This window comes from Panthera leo, chromosome D1 (genome assembly GCF_018350215.1).
Source record: "Panthera leo isolate Ple1 chromosome D1, P.leo_Ple1_pat1.1, whole genome shotgun sequence".
Classification (NCBI taxonomy): domain Eukaryota; kingdom Metazoa; phylum Chordata; class Mammalia; order Carnivora; family Felidae; genus Panthera; species Panthera leo.
The window spans coordinates 76,795,440-76,814,879 of record NC_056688.1 but is presented as its reverse complement, the minus strand read 5'-3'; the positions used below and the strand labels follow the sequence as shown (position 1 = coordinate 76,814,879).

The 19,440-nt window shown below is 39.3% G+C and overlaps 1 protein-coding gene across 3 annotated transcripts in view; it reads right to left on the bottom strand.

The window, feature by feature from the left end:
- NELL1 (neural EGFL like 1) overlaps positions 1 to 19,440 on the bottom strand; it is an 876,810-nt gene that overhangs the window by 222,268 nt on the left and 635,102 nt on the right. For 2 of the 3 annotated variants that reach the window (XM_042906351.1, XM_042906353.1), the window contains exon 15: positions 8,024 to 8,119. The exons of the other annotated variant lie outside the window; for it this stretch is intronic. In XM_042906351.1, the coding sequence (XP_042762285.1) occupies positions 8,024 to 8,119 (96 nt within the window). The remainder of the gene's footprint in view (positions 1 to 8,023; positions 8,120 to 19,440) is intronic. 3 annotated transcript variants of the gene reach the window in all.

Genomic DNA, 19,440 nt, shown 5'->3' with positions numbered 1-19,440 from the left:
GCCTTAAAAATACTTTCCAGTGGGGCAGTACTGTTTTTATGCATATTTTTTAAATCAAGAAAGGAAGGCACAAAAGACTGAAGTAACTTTCCAAGATGATAGAGTAAGGCCTTAGAATTAGATAGAATGTTCCAGAGTTCATGTTCTTGACTGTACACTATATCCCCACCTCATTAAATAGTCTTCTTCCTTCATAGGTTTGAAAGGTCCCATACAATCATTGCCTATAATTTATTCCACTAATTCTCCACTGTTATAAATCTAGGTTTCTTCCAATGTATTATTATTTAAAATGCCATCCTTTGAAGATTGTAGGTATGTCCTCAAACCTCATTTATGTGTCCATCTCTGATTATTCTCTCAGCATAAATTCCTTGATGAATGAGTTCAGACCACTTTCAGGGTTTTCTAAGATGATTACTCTCATTTTACACTGAAAAGCTGATGTTGCCCCCATCACATAGCTAGTAAAGCGTAGAATTTGGGAATAGTATCCAGGTTTCCTGATGCCGAACTGAGAATCAGAATGTTTGTTTTTCCTATGTGAATTTGGAGAATCCACAAAGGTGTGAGGAAATATTTGTAGATGGAACTGTGGGGAGCCTTTTCAATGAGGTCTCACGTCTGCCTAGGTACAAAGTCATCTATGCTATCAAGAATATTGTGAGAACCTGGTGTGAAATCTTCAACACCAACAAATGGGAAACCAACAATGGCAAAAAAAAAATAATTCCCAAGTGTCCTTGGGGAAGTAGCCTATTGTTTCTGAATCTCAGTTTTATTACTGGTAAATTGAGAACAGAATTAATGATAAATATCATTTACAGATACCTATTGTATGCCAGGCACTCTACCAAGTGATTTAAATAGATTATTTCATTTAATCTCACCATAATATTATGAAATAAATGATAGCGATATTCCTTTTTTAGTGGTAAACAAGCTTAGAAACATTACATATATCTGATATCATATCATATATTCTGAAACCCCAACTTAAAATGAGCTAGTGTGGCTTCAGAGATTGTACTCTTTATCCCTATTTTCTTTATTCTCTTCCTGCCTTAGGCACACCAAAAATTTTGAAAGGAATATATAAAAACAATGCACATAAGGAAGTAGGAAATTATGGCTCATTCTTCACAGGAAAACATAATTTATTTGGCCTCCTATAGAACTCGTTTGGTTCAACTGCCCTTGGACACAAGTAATGTGATCAAGAGGAAACAGATTAGGGGCACCTGGGTGGCTCAGTCGGTTAAGCGTCTGACTTCAGCTCACATCATGATCTCACGGTTCATGGGTTCAAGCCCCGTGTTGGGCTCTGTGCTGACAGCTTAGAGCCTGGAGCCTGCTTCAGATTCTGTGTCTCCCTCTCTCTCTGTCCCTTCCCCAACTCGCACTCTGTGCCTCTCTCTCTCAAAAATAAACATTAAAAAAATTTTTAAAAAGAGGAAACATTACTGGAAGGTGTATGAACTTTGGATTCAGTAATACATGGGTCAGAACCCCAACTCCACTAGTGACTGGCTGAATACATACATATGTGTTCTCGTAGATGTTCAAAAGGCTGAAACTAGCTGCCTCACAAGAAGTAAACGAAAAACTTTGGGGACTTACAATAGATGGGAGATGGGCTAATGTAAGTTTCACTTCACAGAGGCTAATTCGTGAAGCAGATCTATTATCAGAACTTAGGCCTCTGTCCTTTACTCCAGTCCTCCGTACTACCCTCTATACTACTAACCTAATTTATAGTCCATATCCCTATTTGTGAACAAAAGGTATCACTCCCAAAAGTTGTACTGATATGACTTGAAAACTTGCTCTGTATCAAGGAGATGAGAATGAAAAATGGCTTGAGGAATTTTTCCCTATGCCTGAAACCAGACAAAATGGCGACCCTGGCAGGTAAAGGACAGGGTTTTGACATAGCTCCAAACAGCTCCAAGACTTAAGTGGCAACAGCATTTTGGAGCCATGGGAAAGTATGTTAGATCTCAGGCTGAATTTCTCCATCATAGCTGAAAGAAGAAGAAAAGTTGAGTGGGTGGAATTGAGGACAGGAAAAAGGTACCAAACAAGGTACTCAAGGTGAATGATCTTAGTGATGGTGGGTCTGGGCTCGTCTCTCCCTCCACTACAATGCCTCTTCTCTGCTATTCTCTATTTCTGGAAACCTTCAGAGAAGTGAACAGCTCCTCAAACCAATTCCCAGTCATCTAACTTTAATGAAATTTTAATAGAGCATCTGTGTGGTTCAACTCAGAGAAACCTCAGATCCTTATATTTCCCTTTTAAATGATGCCACAAAAGCACTGCTTACTCAAGCAGCTATTGGTTGTACAACAGCAGCAATTTTAGGAATAGAAGCTGCCACTTACCAAGCCTGCACCATGTGACAGACAACCAGAGAAAGCTCATGATGAGAAACGGTAAATAAATCTCCTGACTGCTAGGAATTCGAAGGGGCACATTTACACTCTCTTTCCACATGCCTTCCCCACAATCTCGTAATACCTGGAGAAGAAACTGAAAAAATACTCTTTTCCACTGACAGAATGGAACTATTATCCATCTTCTTAAAAGCTCTTAAAAGTTTTTCCTGAAACAAGAGTGGGCAGGGAAAATGCATACAGATAAATGCCAGCAGAGCTCTCTCAAAATCAGAGCAATATTTAAAAATTTGGAAGACTACAGAAGTCTTTGTTTCTTTTTACTTGGTGGATAGAAAACATACTCAGGGCAAACTGCTACCCTCTGTCTCTATGTCTGCAAGTCCCTGTGGCACAGGGAAAAGAACGAATTATCTGGCAAAAAGTCATTCCCCTTTAAGGAAAAGCTAAAAGACCCCCCCGCCCCCCATAACTAAGAAAAATGAAGTCCTTTATGTGACTTTTTATGTTCTTTGTAGTAAGAAATTATTTTTAAAAGTTTAAAATAAACACAAATAATATTTATTATATTAGAAAATGCAGATAATCAAAATAAGAAAATAGTTATTGGACATTATATTGTGAATGGATAACACAGTTAAACTTTTTGCTATTTATTGATTTCCCTGAATATCCTTAAAATTTGTTTTGTTTTTTAATGCTTATTTATTTCTGAGAGAGAGACAGTACATGTGTGTGCATGCATACAAGTGTAGAAGGTTGGGGGCCGGGAGGATGGGCAGAAGATCCAAAGCAGACTCCACACTGACAGCAGAGAACCCGATACAGGGCTCAAACTCATGAACCGCGAGATCATGACCTGAGCAGAAATCAGATGCTAAACCGACTGAGCCACCCAGGTGCCCCCCCCAAACTGAATATTCTTGATCAGGTACGTAATATACTTTGGTAAGGTTTGCAGATTATGAGAGGTTCAATGGTTATGTGAGTTTATTGAACAATATTTACAACAAAGGAACCCATTTCTGAAGCAATGTGGGAGAAAGTCAAGGTCTGCTAATTTTAGGATATCAGTATAATTTCTTTATAATTTTTTACATTAGACTATGGTCTAGCCTATAGTTTGATAAGTACTGTCCAACTTTGTCTGATTCACAAGATCCTGGTTATAAGTGCTTGGGTATACAGCTTAGAATTCATGAAATATACAAGTAGGAAAATGTAGTAAAATTAGATGCCTTGTCTGTACCACCACCAGACGAGAACATCTTCATTTATATCCCAGTCAAAACGCTTTCCAAAACTGCCTAGTATCGTCAGAGAGAAATCATTTTACAGAATATTCCATTTACGATGTGTGTGTGTCTAAGTCTTACATTATGAGACATTATCTTCTTACTACACATATTAAAAGCACTTTGTAAAAAGAAAAAGAAAGAATAAAGGGTTTTCTCTTCCTTTAGAACACAAGGGTTAGAGTAACTTACTTGTTGAGTGCGGTTAGAGCATTTACCTGTTTATTCTGTCGGTGGGAGAAAGTAGACCGAGCTTCCACATCAACCTGGTGCCTATGACAATAAGAAGGTGCATCTCACAGAGCACATGGTGGATATAAGCCAGATTCTGGTTCTTGGATGGTCAAGAATTTTCTAATTATAGTGGCTCTGAGCACTTCTAAAAATGTTTTATCTGCCAAAAAATGCTTATAAATTGTATATTATCAACTAATACTGAGATACATTTACCTAAAATACATATGTGGGTGTGTATACATACATACATACATAAAATTTTTGTAAAGATTTTTAAAAATGCTACATCTTAACCTGGTGTTGTCAGTAGGCATTAATTCTGCCTCCCAGGCAATATTTGGCAATGTCAAGAGACATTTCTGCTTGTCCTGGCTGGGGATGACCCAGTTAGTGGTATTTGGTGGGTACAGAGTCCAGTGATGCTGCTAAATAACCCACAATGCACAGGACAGCCCTTCACAACCAAGAACTATCTGGTCCACAAGGTCACTACTGTCAAGTTTATGAAACCTTTAACTGGACATAATTTGATACCCTATATGTAATGTCTACTTGTTCTTGCTTGCACATTTGCTTAATGCCAAGTAGAAAGCTTATTCTCATTCACTTCTCAGAAGATGATGTTCTGCTGTTTTCTGGTAGGTTACCTATTTTTGGATTTAGTGCAGCTCCTTGATTTCACACTGAAAAGTCTCTGGGAGGACTTTGTGTTGTTTCGTCTTGTTTTATGTTTGGCTACGTTACGTCACTTTGGCATGATGTCCTATTAGCTCCCTTAAGTTAACAAGAAAGCTTTCTCTAGCTGCTCTTTCCTAAAAAAGTAGCAAAATGACTTCTGATTCTTCACTCATCTCTCATTACACATCTCAATGTTTATGCTGAAACCAAATCAAAGGTAAGGGCATAGAGAAGGACCAACATAATATACTGTCCAAAAACCAAGGAAGATAAAATTTTGCTTATCGTGAGTGGGGTTATAAAAAGCTTACACTTACTAAAATCTCATCAATAGAAGATAAATGCAGGGTTGTTTATCTTTGTGGTAACATAAAAAACACAGGTGGGAGTCTTAACTTCATTAAATTCTAGACAGGCATTTTTTTAACAAATTATTTCAATGATTTAACTAAATGTACTTATGTTCTGAAAGGCTGAATATCACACTGGATAAAACCAATAACGGGGGGGGGGGGGCAATGGAAACATTTTTAAGACGAAACATAAGTGAATTCTATATAGCTCGAATGGGACCGTTTAATTAGCCCTGAAATTGAAACAAACCAAATAAAAGATTTAGTCTAGTCATGCTATGAGACATTCATAATGCGTTTGCATTTTCCCTTGTACTCTGAGACTCAAGGCATCCAACATCACTATTCAAAGGCAAACAGAATTACTTAATGCTTCTTGCTAATGATCAATGTGACAAAATAATTCAGATAAGATATGGCATAGGTTTTCAGTGTTTATCCTAAATTCATCTAGATCCCTTGCACACAACTGACTGGAAAATGTATACTTGATCCTACTCACAAAAAATCTCACAGAATTAGAATACTGGCCAGCATTATGGGGCACCAGGGTGGCTTAGTTGGTTAAGCATCTGACTTGGGCTCAGGTTATGATATCACGGTTTGTGAGTTCGAGCCCCACATTGGGCTCTGTGCTGACAGCATGGAGTCTGGAGCCCACTTTGAGTTCTGGGTCTCTCCTTCTCTCTATGCCCCTCCCCTGCCCCTGCTCATACCCTGTCTCTCTCTCTCTCTCAAAAAGAAGTAAACATTAAAAAAAAAAAAAAAAAAAGAATACTGGCCAGCATTTAATGGAATGGCTTTGCTACTGATGGCAGATAGCATTATACGTGGAGAACCTTGTTTTATTTTTTTAACCTTATAATAACTGCAAAGATTCATGAAAATGCAATTGTCAATCTCAAATTTAACAACCATAACATTTATGTAGGAACCCATGTCCTGCCTGTCCTTGTTTTGTTTTTCCCCTGGTCTTTTCTCCTTCATCTCTATTTTTCCTGCTCCACATTATGAACCAGAACATAAGCACTGATTCAGTTAACCCCTTATCAAGCAGAGAAAAGGCCAGAGGTCAAATCAACAAGTCATCAGAAACGACAGTTAATTTTTCATGAGCGGCCATTGACTCAGGCATTGGTCTAAGATAAATGCTCTCCATTAATTCTTTAAAAGGTAAAAAGAGTAAGAACTTTACAGATGTTCTGGCTAAATATCTCAATAACAATTTAACAATTAGTTTATAACAGCAACCTGAAGTGCCTGGTGAAAGTACAGATTTGTGGGCCCTCGCCCAGACGTCCTGATTCACCAGGTCTGGGGTGGTAGCCCAGGAGTCTGGATTTTAATAGGAAGTCCATGTATTATCCTTGAGAAACACACACAAGGGTTTATACCACAGGCTTTGTGCAATGCAACTTATATTTTATTCTCAGTTCTAATAGTGGCTCTGTAGCACTCCAGAAGTGGCTAGAGAAGTTGCCAACCTGGATAAAGCTTTAGTTAACCATCTGTAAAATGGGAGCAGGGACATCAATCTCTTCTGTGTGTTAATATTAAAGCGCTCATTTTAAAGGCCTGACACATAACTGGTACATGATAAATGGTCTATTGGTAGGAGTGGTATCCATCATTATCAACATCATCACCATCACCATTCTGTCCCCATTAATCCCTGGATACTCATTTTAGGGAAACACAGCAGTTCTAGAGGAAATAATGGGAAACCTTCAGATTTTTTTTTAATTTTAGAAAACGTAATCAAAATCAAACATACTACAGTAAAGACATGTGTGCTAAATTACCATTTGGTGTCTTTGCTTTTGGCAAGAATATTTCAGCTCCGTGGGGTAATGTTCTCATATGCTGCTCAGAAGTAGAACTTGGCTTCTTGACACATTCTTCTTAAGGATAAGCCAATTAATATTATTTAATAAATGTGACTTGATTTGTGGATAATATCACAAAATATGGAAACGATGGTGTGCATGTCATTGACTTCCTTGTTGAATAATTTATGTACATTTTGAAATATTTTTATAAAGACTCAGGCTGCCTTATAAATATATAGGTAGCACAATGTAGTCTGTTGGACAGTTTGGGCTCATTAAAAATATGAAAACTTTAAACATGAAGGAAAGGAGCTTTGCTTCGATCTTTGGCATTACAGGAAGACACCCTCAAACTCATCAACTAAGAGGAATAATGATGACAACATCGTGTTTCCATTTTTCTATGCTATTCTATGGTAAGTGTCAAGTGTGACACTCCCTTCTAAGAAAAACACAATACAGTGGTTTTACCCTAACAAAACTCATGGGCAGATACACTGAAATGTTCATCCTTACGTGGCATAAACCCCTTGCCTGCACTGACTGCACACACTGGCACACTGACATCGAATGGCACTTTTCACTCACACAAATGTAGGAGGACGTCTTCAATTAATAAGAGAGCTGGATTTCACCAGATAGCACCAAGTGTAAACATGACATTTATTGCCAATAGAAAGATGCACATAATGGAATCTTACCAATTCTAATCGGCTTATATTATCAGGTCCATGAACGATAATGTTCATTATAAACCAATATTAGAATAAAATTCCAAGCACACCAATAAACCTGCTGCTAGAGTTATTTAATGTGCTTTTACGCAAAGAGCATGTGGTTCTAATCTAGATTCTGTTGATGCAGCAGATTGTTACAACTCCAATAGTTGCATGTTATGCTACCCAATAGATGATAAGTTGGGCAGGTCAGTTCATCAGGCTTTATCTCCAATTAGCACTAAAAATGCACACAGCAAACTATAGCAGAGAAAAGACTCGACCTTGCTAAATTAGACATGCTGGAGAGAGGGCAAATGAAGCCCTATTTTCAAAGGGAGGATCCCTAATACTCTGTAATCAAAATGTACCCTCTTTGGAAGAGGAACACCTGCCATCAAAACATAAGGTATCAAGTTAACCCACAGTACCATACTTAGAGAAAGAGTTTCATTCTCTATGAAAGATTCTCTGTCTCCACTCCCTATCCTCCCAAAATAACAAAACAGGCAAGGTTACCTTTCTCACAGTGGCTTCCTGTGAATCCAGAAGGACAGATGCATTTGTTAGGAGACACACATGTTCCACCGTACCTGCAGCCCTCTTGGCAGAAAGCTGTCACACACACACAAAAAAAAATAATAATAATAATAGTAAGAGATTTCTCTCAGATAAGATGGCAATAAGGAAACTCATGGTGAACAGCATGAACACAGAAACAATTCTTTCTTCGTTGCAGAGAGAATACTTATGTGTTGACATATTTAAAAGTTTCTGTATACAAAAAGAAATAAACATAATACCTGTTTCACTGGTTTATATGAAATCAATTGAAATAATGGATATTAAGTATTTAGCACAGGGCTGGCATGTGCTAAGGGGTAGTTAGTATGAGCAGCTATTACTATTGCTATTATTCTGATTATTGATAAATTTTAAATCAAATAGGAAACCAGAAAGGATAGGGTAGGGTCAAAGGCAAAGGCATTTTATTTTATTTTTTTAAACATTTATTTATTATTGAGAGACAGTGAGAGATAGAGCATGAGCATGGGAGGGGCAGAGAGAGGAGGAGACACAGAATCTGAAGTAAGCTCCAGGCTCCGAGCTGTCAGCACAGAACCGGACGCGGGGCTCGAACCCACAAACCGCGAGACCGTGACCTGAGCTGAAGTCGGATGCTCAACTGACTGAGCCACCCAGGTGCCCCAAACACAAAGGCATTTTAAATGCGATTTTGAAACTACTCTTTGTAACTATTTTTAAAAGATCTTTTATTATAATAAAAACATTTGTATATTACTTTAAAAGATTTGGAATAGTCTATATAATTTTTGATGACATAAATTTAACTAAGTGCTTACTGTTGGATATTTAAGATGTTTCCAACAATTCCATAGTAAAACATTACCTTGTCCTTATAGCTAAAATGCTCAATACACCTCAAATTATTCCTTTAGGAGAAATGCTTCAATGTGCAAATGCTGTTTCAAAGGATGTATTCTTTGTTAAGTCTTTTGATAAACCAAACCCCAACTCAGTGCTGCCCTGTTAACCTTCAGAGACCAGGTTGGTTTCCCATATTACCCGCTAGCTGTATAGCTCCATGAACCTCTCCTTAGCAGTACCACCTATAATTGTTCACTTATGTATAATTAGTTACCACCTTCTATTTCATCCACTGGCCTGTAAGACCCATCAGGACAAGTAACTGGATTGTTCTTGCTCCCCACTGTACCGTAGTTTTAGAACCTGAGCACACGGTAGTTGCTGAATGAACTGACCTATATTCTGCAGATTATTCTGACAAGAAAACTCTTTTTCTAACAATTCCTCAACACTTCCATGCTGGATAATTTATGATCAAACCCTTCAGCATAACCCTTAATATAGTGTACCAAAACCGCAAAATTTGTCATTAATGAAGATGATTGCAACTTGTTACCACTGAGTTTCTTTCATTCACAAGAGACCTAGGTGAGCAAATGCTTTTAATTGCTGCTAGAAATATGCCACACTGGAAGAATGTCATCGTTATATTTTGCCATCATCACCCAAATAATATGGGTTTAACTTTTAAAAAGCTACATAAAAACCTCTGGAGAGTTGAACACTAGTTCAAATACATAGAACTTCTCACAATATTACCATTTTCCACATCATTTAACATCCCCTGGATAATTTAACATTCTGTAGCTTAGTAATTAATCGTGAGCTCCTTTGCATCTGTCAGAGGACACACAGCGTGCACCTTGCTATTCAAATACGATTTCCCATTTTCTAGCATCTTAGTACCCTAAGACTATGCAAAACATATTTGGACCACATCAGCCTTGGTATATTCATCACAAACCAATATGTATATAAACATATGCATACAAACGTATACAAAATCTCTTGCCCCCAAAATCACACATTTGGCCTCTGGTGACTGACATTTCAAGTAGGATATTTAACATATAGCTCTGCACCAGAGCTAGTAACAAAAAATAAAGTGTTGTTGCAGGCTGAAATGGCAGATGGAAAGCTGGTAAGGAGCAGTTTCAAGTGACCCCAAAAGACGACAGGAATTAGGAAGCAAGAAGCTCAGCTTGGGTTTCTTTAGTGAAACAAACAGCACTTGGGCCAGAGCTGTATGCGCATGCGCGCACGCACTTAAACAGATTCCTAATAATATGCGTGCGTGCTCCTGACTTACTCAACTCTTACGAAGAAATGATCGAGGTTTTGTGGCAAGCATAATGTTTGTAATGTTCTAAGAATGCAGATGTCATAATAAATAGGGTGCTGTGAGGACGAAATGAATTAGTGTTTGTAAGGGCCTTTAAACAGTGTGTGGCACATAGTGTTAAATAACTATTTTGTTAAATAAAATTGATTGATGGCAATATTGTCACGACGGTGAAGCACGGAGTGGGAACAAATTGCCTAATACCCAGACAATATAAGCCCATTCGACAAGGAGTAGGGCTTCCCCAAGATGGGTTAAAGGCATCCCTTGTTGTTTATGCTTGATTTAGTTTCTAATAATGGTAGTAGTGACCTTTATCATGGAAATGACAGATAGGTGTTACTGTTTCTTTCACAAAAAAGGTAAAAGCAGGGCTCAAAAACAAAGTACCCTGTCTAAGGCCACTCAGGTAGCAAAGTAGGAGAGCAAAGATTCAAGCAGACTTCTTTGGCTATAGGCCTTGCCTTTTCTTTATATGTTACAGTGCAGGTTAATCTGCAATCTGGTATTCACATGGGCAGCTTTGTTCTTTTTTGGATAGTTCCATAAGGGCTAAGTAAATGGTCTATAAATTGAAAGAAAAAATAAATATGTCCAAATTGCACGTATGGCACCAAATAAGGGGGGTAGGGAGCTGGTCATGTTCATCTTATCTAATCTCCATTTGTGTCTGAGCCTAGTCACAATTTACGAAATCTAGGCACACAGTATTTTTTGATGGACTTTATCTGGAACAGAAATTCATTACCTACTCAAACCTCAGAGAGTATGACAAAGTAATTTAAAAAAAAACAAAACAGAAAAGCAAATAAAGAAGGAACATGTCATCCAAAACTTGAACTACCCGAAATCAAGATCAATGCAAAGTATTTCTTTGAATACTTTACAAGACATCAAAAGACACTGGCATCCTAAACTAAAGGTTGTGGATAGATTATTTATATTTGGTTCTTCTTGATCAACTATCAGCCCAGCATTTCAAAGACAAAGATTCTGATGCTCAGAGGACCTATAATTTTGCACAGCATTACTTAGTGGATGGTATAACCAAAACAAAAAGCCAAGTCAGCACTACATTTCTTTCCAGTTTCTGGGAAGACAGGATAGGAGAACCACATGACTCAAACCCTTGTTCTGCATTTAATAGCTATATCACCTACAGCAAATTATTTCACTTCTCTGGACCTCAGAGAACAAAACAAACAATAATGACAAAAACACCTACACTGTGCAGGTTACATTGAACTGCCAATGCAAACCACCCAGCGCAGGGCACTACAGGTATAGTGTGCTCAGGACCTGGAGGTGACTGTTGTTATTTATCACCAGGATTCTGTTTTCCCAAAGAACACTACTATCATGCACCGGTTTTTGTTCTAGATGTGCCAAGGATTACACAGAAAAGATCCCTATGCCATGGAGCTTATTCTTTAATGAAGGCTCATGGTCATTCCTTCCTTGACCTGATGAGTTTAGTTCTATCACATGGTTTACAGTGAAACTTGGAATCATAGCTACTTTGCAAACTCAGGAAAACTCAGGCATCATGGGTATGTTGCTCTTTTGTCAACCACTAATTCAAAGCATGACTTGAATAGATTATAAATATGCAATGAAATTAAAAACCTGCTTCTGCCATTACAATGCCATTTGTTATTAATGTCATACCCTGGGGGAGATGTTGCCCTGGACCAACTCTGAAATGGTATCATTCTGTTTTTGAAGGGACTCTCTTCATTGTGCAAGAAAACCAGAAAACTCAAAATTGAGGGAGCATTAATCCACAGAAAGACTACTTGTTTTATATTCAAAAAGTCTCAGCACGTGGAACAAAACTTGGACATATAGGGAACAAAATGAGAATATAGGTTTGCAGATGCCCAGTATCATCATCATGTGTTCAGTGTGACAATGCTGGTTTTACACTAACCAAAAAGTAATAACCATTCAAGGTCCAAACACTTTGCAGGATCCTCAGAAAGTTTTCTGGGCATATATTTAGTTTCCAGGGATACTCAGTATGCTGACAAAATATAAGGAAACATACAAGTTTCATTCAGCACCATCTGATAAAAGGAAACTCTTTTCTTTCCTCCTGGTTTCCTTGAGGAAGCATTTTCCTCGAGCTCATTTCTGACCTGTGCAGGCAGAGGAATTAAATTCTGTTGGTAAATTTGGGGAGAATATGTATCAGGGTGATGATTCTCAGGTGGGAGAAGCAGGAAACAAGGCTGGAAGCACCATTAGAAGTATGTAATTGTTACATTTCTAGCTTTGTTTTGGATAGTTACTAGATGTGAATTACAGCCTTTAAAAATAACCATCAAGATACCTCAATAAATAATAGCTGCCTACCATGGACCAATGATTACATGGTATTATGAGCCAAAGATTATAATTAAGTTGATTATGTGCACCTAAAACCCCAAATGGGGAGGAAATATTTAAAACCTATTCATGCTTACCAAAACTCCATGGCCACCCCCACATCTTTCTTGGGAATGAGCTGCCTTCATTCAGATGGAATCAATTTTCCTTACCTCCCAGATGATGGCTTCCTCCCTGGAACCTGGTTGGTAAGTCAGCCTTCTTCTGTGTTCATTCTTAGCAAACTACCTTGTCTTACTGACTTAAACTCAACTTCTTCAACCCAGCTGTCAGTAACAAAGGTGATATCACCTCTATGTTTGCTTTTTGGTTTATTCCTCATTTCTTTCAGAACATGGTACATATCAAGACCCTCTCAAACATGTCTGGTTGTCACAGATGGCAGGTAGGGTCAGTGCGGTAATGACATTTGGTGGGTAGAGGACAGGGATGTTGCTAAACGTCTTGTAATGCATAGGTTGGCCCTGCATAACAAAGAATTATCTGGCCCAAAATGTCAACAGTGTTGAGACTGAGAAACTCTGCTCCAACTTTACACAATGTAAGTCTATTAGGTGTCTCCAGGAGCAAAATTATGTTACTTTAACCCTTTTTTCCATTTCTACCTCCTTAATCTCTCCCCCCCCTTGCAAAAAACAGTTAAAATGCAGAAAAAAACTAAGAATAAAATCATCCAGATGGCTAGTCTGATAAATAAAATCAAACATCCAGATGTCTACAACTCTCCATTTGCATATTATTCTGGTCTTAAGCACACAGTATACTGCACAAGTTGATATTTAACTACTGCCTCCAGGTCACCATCACCCCTATTACTTACTATGTGTGTTTGTATCCACAGCTGTAATAGCCCTTTGCATTCTCCTTTTCAACACTAATAATACTAACAATAGTAATGGTGAATTCCATTTATGGAAGACCTATTAAGGCCTTAAAGACTATATTCCATTTCATCCTAACAGCAGCAGCACTGTGGATTAGCCATGTTATCCTCATTGTCAGATGAGAAAGCTGGCTTAGAGAAGTGGAAGGTCACACTGCTAAGTGGTAATCTGGGTTTTGAGTCCAGCATCAATCACCTCTTTCTAAGTCATTACCATTTTGAGCTTGCCCACCTACTGTGCACAGAAAACATGCTGGGTCCTAAGAAGTCTATAGCTAGGTGAGAGATGGCAGAGACATCTAAAACACATACAAAACCAAGAATAGGGGCGCCTGGGTGGCTCAGTCGGTTGAGCGGCCGACTTCGGCTCGGGTCATGATCTCGCGGTCCGTGAGTTTGAGCCCCGCGTCAGGCTCTGTGCTGACAGCTCGGAGCCTGGAGCCTGTTTCCGATTCTGTGTCTCCCTCTCTCTGACCCTCCCCCATTCATGCTCTGTCTCTCTCTGTCTCAAAAATCAATAAACGTTAAAAACAAACAAACAAAAAAAAAAGAATAAAATACAGTAAATGCTATGATAGCAATATGAATAAAATGCCTACAGAACATAGAAGACAATGTGATAAATTGTGCCTGATGGACTTAGGACAAAGCTTTTCAACAGAGCTGGCATTTGAGTTGGGTCTGGAGGAATGAATGGGATTTTTGCCAAGAAGAGAAGCACAGGAAAAGGGACACTTCAGGTCAAGGTTTGTCCTGCGGAAAGGTATTGAATAGAAGATGAAAATGAGTCAGTGTTTATAACTCACATCAAGGTTAGAGACAGAGCATTAGAAGAAAATGCAGTTAGTCATGCAGGCAAACAGGAGCATGTTAGCACCTGCGAGCCATCCTCTCCATCTTCCCATTTCCCATCCACTTCCTGGATCCCATCCACTTCCGTCCACTTTGTTAGTGACCTCAAGGCACAGTAGTGTGCTGCCTGGATATCTGCATACAGACTCTTTTGTTCTGTCCATCATTCTAGTTATTTGGTTTAACATAATGCTTTGCTAATCTTTTTTACTAAATAGTAGGCTGTAAGTTTTACTCAGAAACCTTCACATACACACAACCAGTAATATAAAATTGACTCTCAGTATGTGTAATGCATTTCGATGTTTTCTACTGTATTGACTTCCATTGCATTGCTTTGCACTGTACTCTATTCTCTATCATTTTAAAAATAAGCTATCATTCAATGACTTACTTCCCCAGCCCGCTAAAACTGCACTTTAAACTAGGCACTTATTTCACACATCCTTGGTAATCACTGTATTCTTCTAGTCCACAGCATTCTGTGACAGTATGTGGGGCCACAGAGTCACTTTTAGATTAATCTTCAGATGTTGGTCTTAGCTCTAGAAAGAGTGATATAAGTAAATGTTGCTATTCTCTAGGGATATAGTTGCAACAGAGGCCATGTGGCCTGAAAAGTAAAAATATTTACTATATGAGCCTTTACTGAAAATCTCTTTCAGAGGAAAAAGTAGTTGGGAATGACCATGGTTAAAAGGAGAGATAGTGCATCCTTTTGCATTTTGTTTTGGAGGGGAGAGGCAGGGTGAGGCTGTATATATGCTTCTCTGACTGGACTGTGAGATTCTTAAGGATGAGGGTCATGTTGTTTGCAATTCTGCCTTCCTCTCTATCATCTTGAATTCTGGTGATATTAAACCTGTGTATTTTGGTAGAGTACATCAATTATGTAAAGAAAACAAAGTTTGAGAAGTCAGTTTTGTGTCATGAACTGTATCATGAAATTTGAGATCAACATTTGACCAAGTCAGATCAATTCAGTTTTAAAAATGGATCATTTGCTATGTGTTCAGACACTAGATACTCTAGTAAGACGTGATCCCTATCCTCCAGAATCTAAAAGTCTATTATAATGATTCTCCCTGAGGCAATCCTCCCCTCCCCAGGGGATACCTGGCAATGTCTGGAGGCATTTTCTGGAGTCACAAATGGGGGAGTGCAGTGGTGGGTGTACTGGTGGGCAGAGACCAGGAATGCTGCTGCTGAACATCCTGCATGCACAGGACAGCCCCAAAGCAAAGAATTATCCAGCTCAACATGTCAACGGTGTCAAAGGTTAGCAAAGGTAGACAGTCCTTTTTATTTAGTCATTCAACAGATACTTATTGAATACCCTCTGTGCCAAAGATTATTCTGAGAACCAAGAATTACAAAGAATAGAGAAAAAATACTTCAACTTATGGGTCTATATTCTAGTGGGAGAATATATACAATAACAAAATAAGTGTGTAAGTGACACAGTAAGGTAGATGATGACAAGCGATATAGTGAAAACCACAAGAGAGCAGGAGAGTGGGGTAGGGGGAGGTGACAGCGGGGGAGGGTTACAGTTAAACAGGGCAATTGTGGAAGGTGTCACTGAGCAGGTGACAGCTGAGTAAAGACACAAGCGGAGAAGGAGTGAGCCATCAAGCAGAAAAGTGTTCCAAGCAGAGGTTACAGCAAGTGCAGAAGCCCTGAGGGGTAGAGTGTACAGAGCACGTCGTGCTTTATGTATCCTAGCAATACTGCCTGCACAAACGTCTTTCTAGAAGATCAAAAAGAGGTCCACACAACAGCAGATGCCTAAGCTGAATCAGAAAAACAGTAAGGAACAAGGCAGTTTGGGGCCAAGGAGGGTCAAGTCAGGGGTGGGGAGCAAGAGCACATGCAGAAGGACAGATGCATGGAGCACCACTGGTGGAACCAGAGGAGCACCGAGCTTGCTGGGAGATGGGCCATAAGGAAGGAGATACAGTGACTGTGACACAGTGACTGTTGCTGGTATTCTTTTTTTTTTTAATGTTTATTTATTTTCCAGAGAGAGAGTGTGTGTGAGCATGGGAGGGGCAGAGAGAGGGAGACACAGAATCTTAAGCAGGCTCCAGGCTCCAATCTGTCAGCACAGAGCCTGACGTGGGGCTCAAACCCACAAACCATGAAATCATGACCTGAGCCGAAGCCGGACGCTTAACCCACTGAGCCACCCAGGCAACTCCCCCACCTTTTTCTTTTTTTAATATTTTTGAGAGAGAGAGAGAGAGAGAGAGCACAAGCGGAGGAGGGACAGAGAGTGGGGGACAGAAGATCTGAAGCAGGCTCTTCAGTGACAGCACAGAGCCCGACACGGGGCTTGAACTCATGAGCCGTGAGATTATGACCCGAGCTGAAGTCTGACACTCAACTGACTGAGTCACCCAGGCGCCCCTGTAGCTGGTATTCTACTAACCTAGGCTTTGGGCTATTTCACTGAAGAGCCACTTCTTTTTTTTTTCTTTTTTTTTTAATTTTAATTTTTTTTTTTATTTTTACGTTTTACTTATTTTTGAGACAGAGAGAGACAGAGCATGAACAGGGGAGGGTCACAGAGAGAGGGAGACACAGAATCTGAAACAGGCTCCAGGCTCTGAGCTGTCAGCACAGAGCCCGATGCGGGGCTCGAACTCACGGACTGCAAGATCATGACCTGAGCCGAAGTCGGTCGCCCAACCGACTGAGCCACCCAGGCGCCCCGAAGAGCCACTTCTACTTTGCCTTCCTCCTCAGGTACTCACTGCTCTTACGAACGATTCAGAACGGCCAATATTGTCTTATTTTCCTGCAATTCCAATTTCATTCAGAATAAAACTGGTGGCTTTTTCCTAGGAAAGCACAGCCAAAATGCTGAATATGAATAAGTTTCTTGAGTTTAAAGCCTCTGAAATGTAGAAATGGAAGAATCACATAAAAGGAAGAGCAATGCAGCAAAAAAATCTCTAAAAACTTGGGAATGAGGAATATTCGGCCCTGATTTTTTGCACGTAGGGGTCAATCATTCACACATTACTCAAACAACATGGGTGTCTGTGGAATTCTTCCATAGAGCCTACAGCTTGGTGTGTGGTTATGACTCTGGAAACAGGTCTAGGTTCCGGTCCCGGTTCCAACCCTTATTAGCTGATTGATTCTCACCCCTCAGCTTGGGTGAGATATAACTGACATTAAAAAAAAAAGCATTGTGTACATTTAAGGTGTAAAATATGTTGATTTATCACATTTTTATATTATAAAAGGATTGCCACCATGACCTTATTTTGAAAATTGCTTAATCTCCTTAAGCACCAAATTCCTTATCTGTATAGTTAGGTCAATAAGAGAACCTATGGCACACTGATATTACTGGGATTAAATAAATAGTGCATATAAAGTATTTTTCACCGTGCCCATGAACATAAGTGCACAATAATGGTCACTTCCTCTTAAATCTGTCAGTCTCTCATTCTCTAGGTTAATACAGTGCAGCAATTTCTTCCCAAATGTGAAAACTTGTGATCTGTCTTCCCCAACTGGCATATAAACTGATGCCAGAGTTCAGGAGAGTTTGTTGAAGACTAGAATCAATAGGAAGGAAAATAATAAGGGATTAAGACAAAAACCTAAGAAGAGGAACAGAGTAAGAGTTGGTGTTCAAATCTCAAAAAGCAAAATTCAGGAAGCTAGTTAAGGATGTCCCACAATGTAAAAAACTAAGACAACAGTCAAGTTTTATCTTTGCAACAAAAACTCTGAAAGCAACTCAAAATGTGGTGTTCAGCATTTACAGGAGCGCTAAAAATGGGAACCTGCAAGTGCTATCTGTGAAAAGCAGTTGAGGAGAATTCCCGGGGTGAGGAGGTCAGAAGGTTTCCTGCTGCATGCCATATTGGAGTCAAGACCTATATTATACTGTGACCTCTGGAGGTCACGGTCTGGAAACTTTTAAGAAACAAATTCTAGTAACCTCTCCCCGGGAAAAGCATTCTGTGATTTTATATAACCACATGGAATGAGATGTTAAACCTTGAGTGAGATATGAATCCAGGCTGCAGTGATAGTAGCTGGGTCATCTGGGTGGAGCTGAGCTCTTGAGAGGGTTTTTCCATTTCCTACCTCCACCTTGAAATTGGAGCGATTTCTCAGACGCATAAAGCATTCTGTGCTTTGGTTTAAAAAGCGCTCCACAAGAATCTTAAAAGGCAATCTGCAATGGAACCATTCTGTAATGAATGAGGACATGAAGAGGACAGGAACTAGATGACATGCCCAAGCAAAAGTTAATTACAAGGCAGAGACTGAGAATTCCAGAATCTCTCCCCAATGGGAGAAAGCTTGTTTGTGTTTTTAAAGGAGTAGAGAGGGAAAGAGAGAGGGTAGAAATAAGGGAGGAGGGAAAGATGAAAGGAGAAAAAGAAGGAAGAACTGCAGCATTTGCAGTTCTCCCCACTCCTGCCCTTTCAAATACCTAACACAGATGGACACCTGGACGGTCAGATGACTGGCTCTGGGACACGGGCAGCCTGGCTACAAATCTCAGGTCTTTTTCTAGCTGTGTAACCTAGAACTTACCGAGACACATTTGTAAACCTTATTTTCCTCATGGAAAAATGGGAAATTAAAACAGCACTTTCTTTATATGGTTGTCATGAGAAAAAAAAATTTACTGCAGGTTGAGCGCTTAGAGTCAGGTGCTCAAAAGATAATAATTATTGATATTATTATCATTAGTTACATACACAGAGAGGGAATCTATCTAGGGGGAAAAAAGACACTGACTTGGGGCACTAAAGGTAAATGAAATGAAACCCTACCTCACAGGGTTATCACACTGTTGTTTGTATTTTGTTGAAGAGGTATAATTTTTCAATTCCATGCTTCAAGGTCCCAAGGAAGGAATACAGAATTAGAATTATTAATTACCGTGTTGTAGAATGCAAAGAATTCCAAAGAGCTCTGCTTGCTGGAGGATTGAAAAACATATATTTGACCTTTCTTTGACTTCTTCAAAGTCAAAGCCCAGGGTCCTCTTAAGTGAGCTTGTCTGATTAATGGCTGGCTTCATGCTGCACATACCCGCCAGGCCTC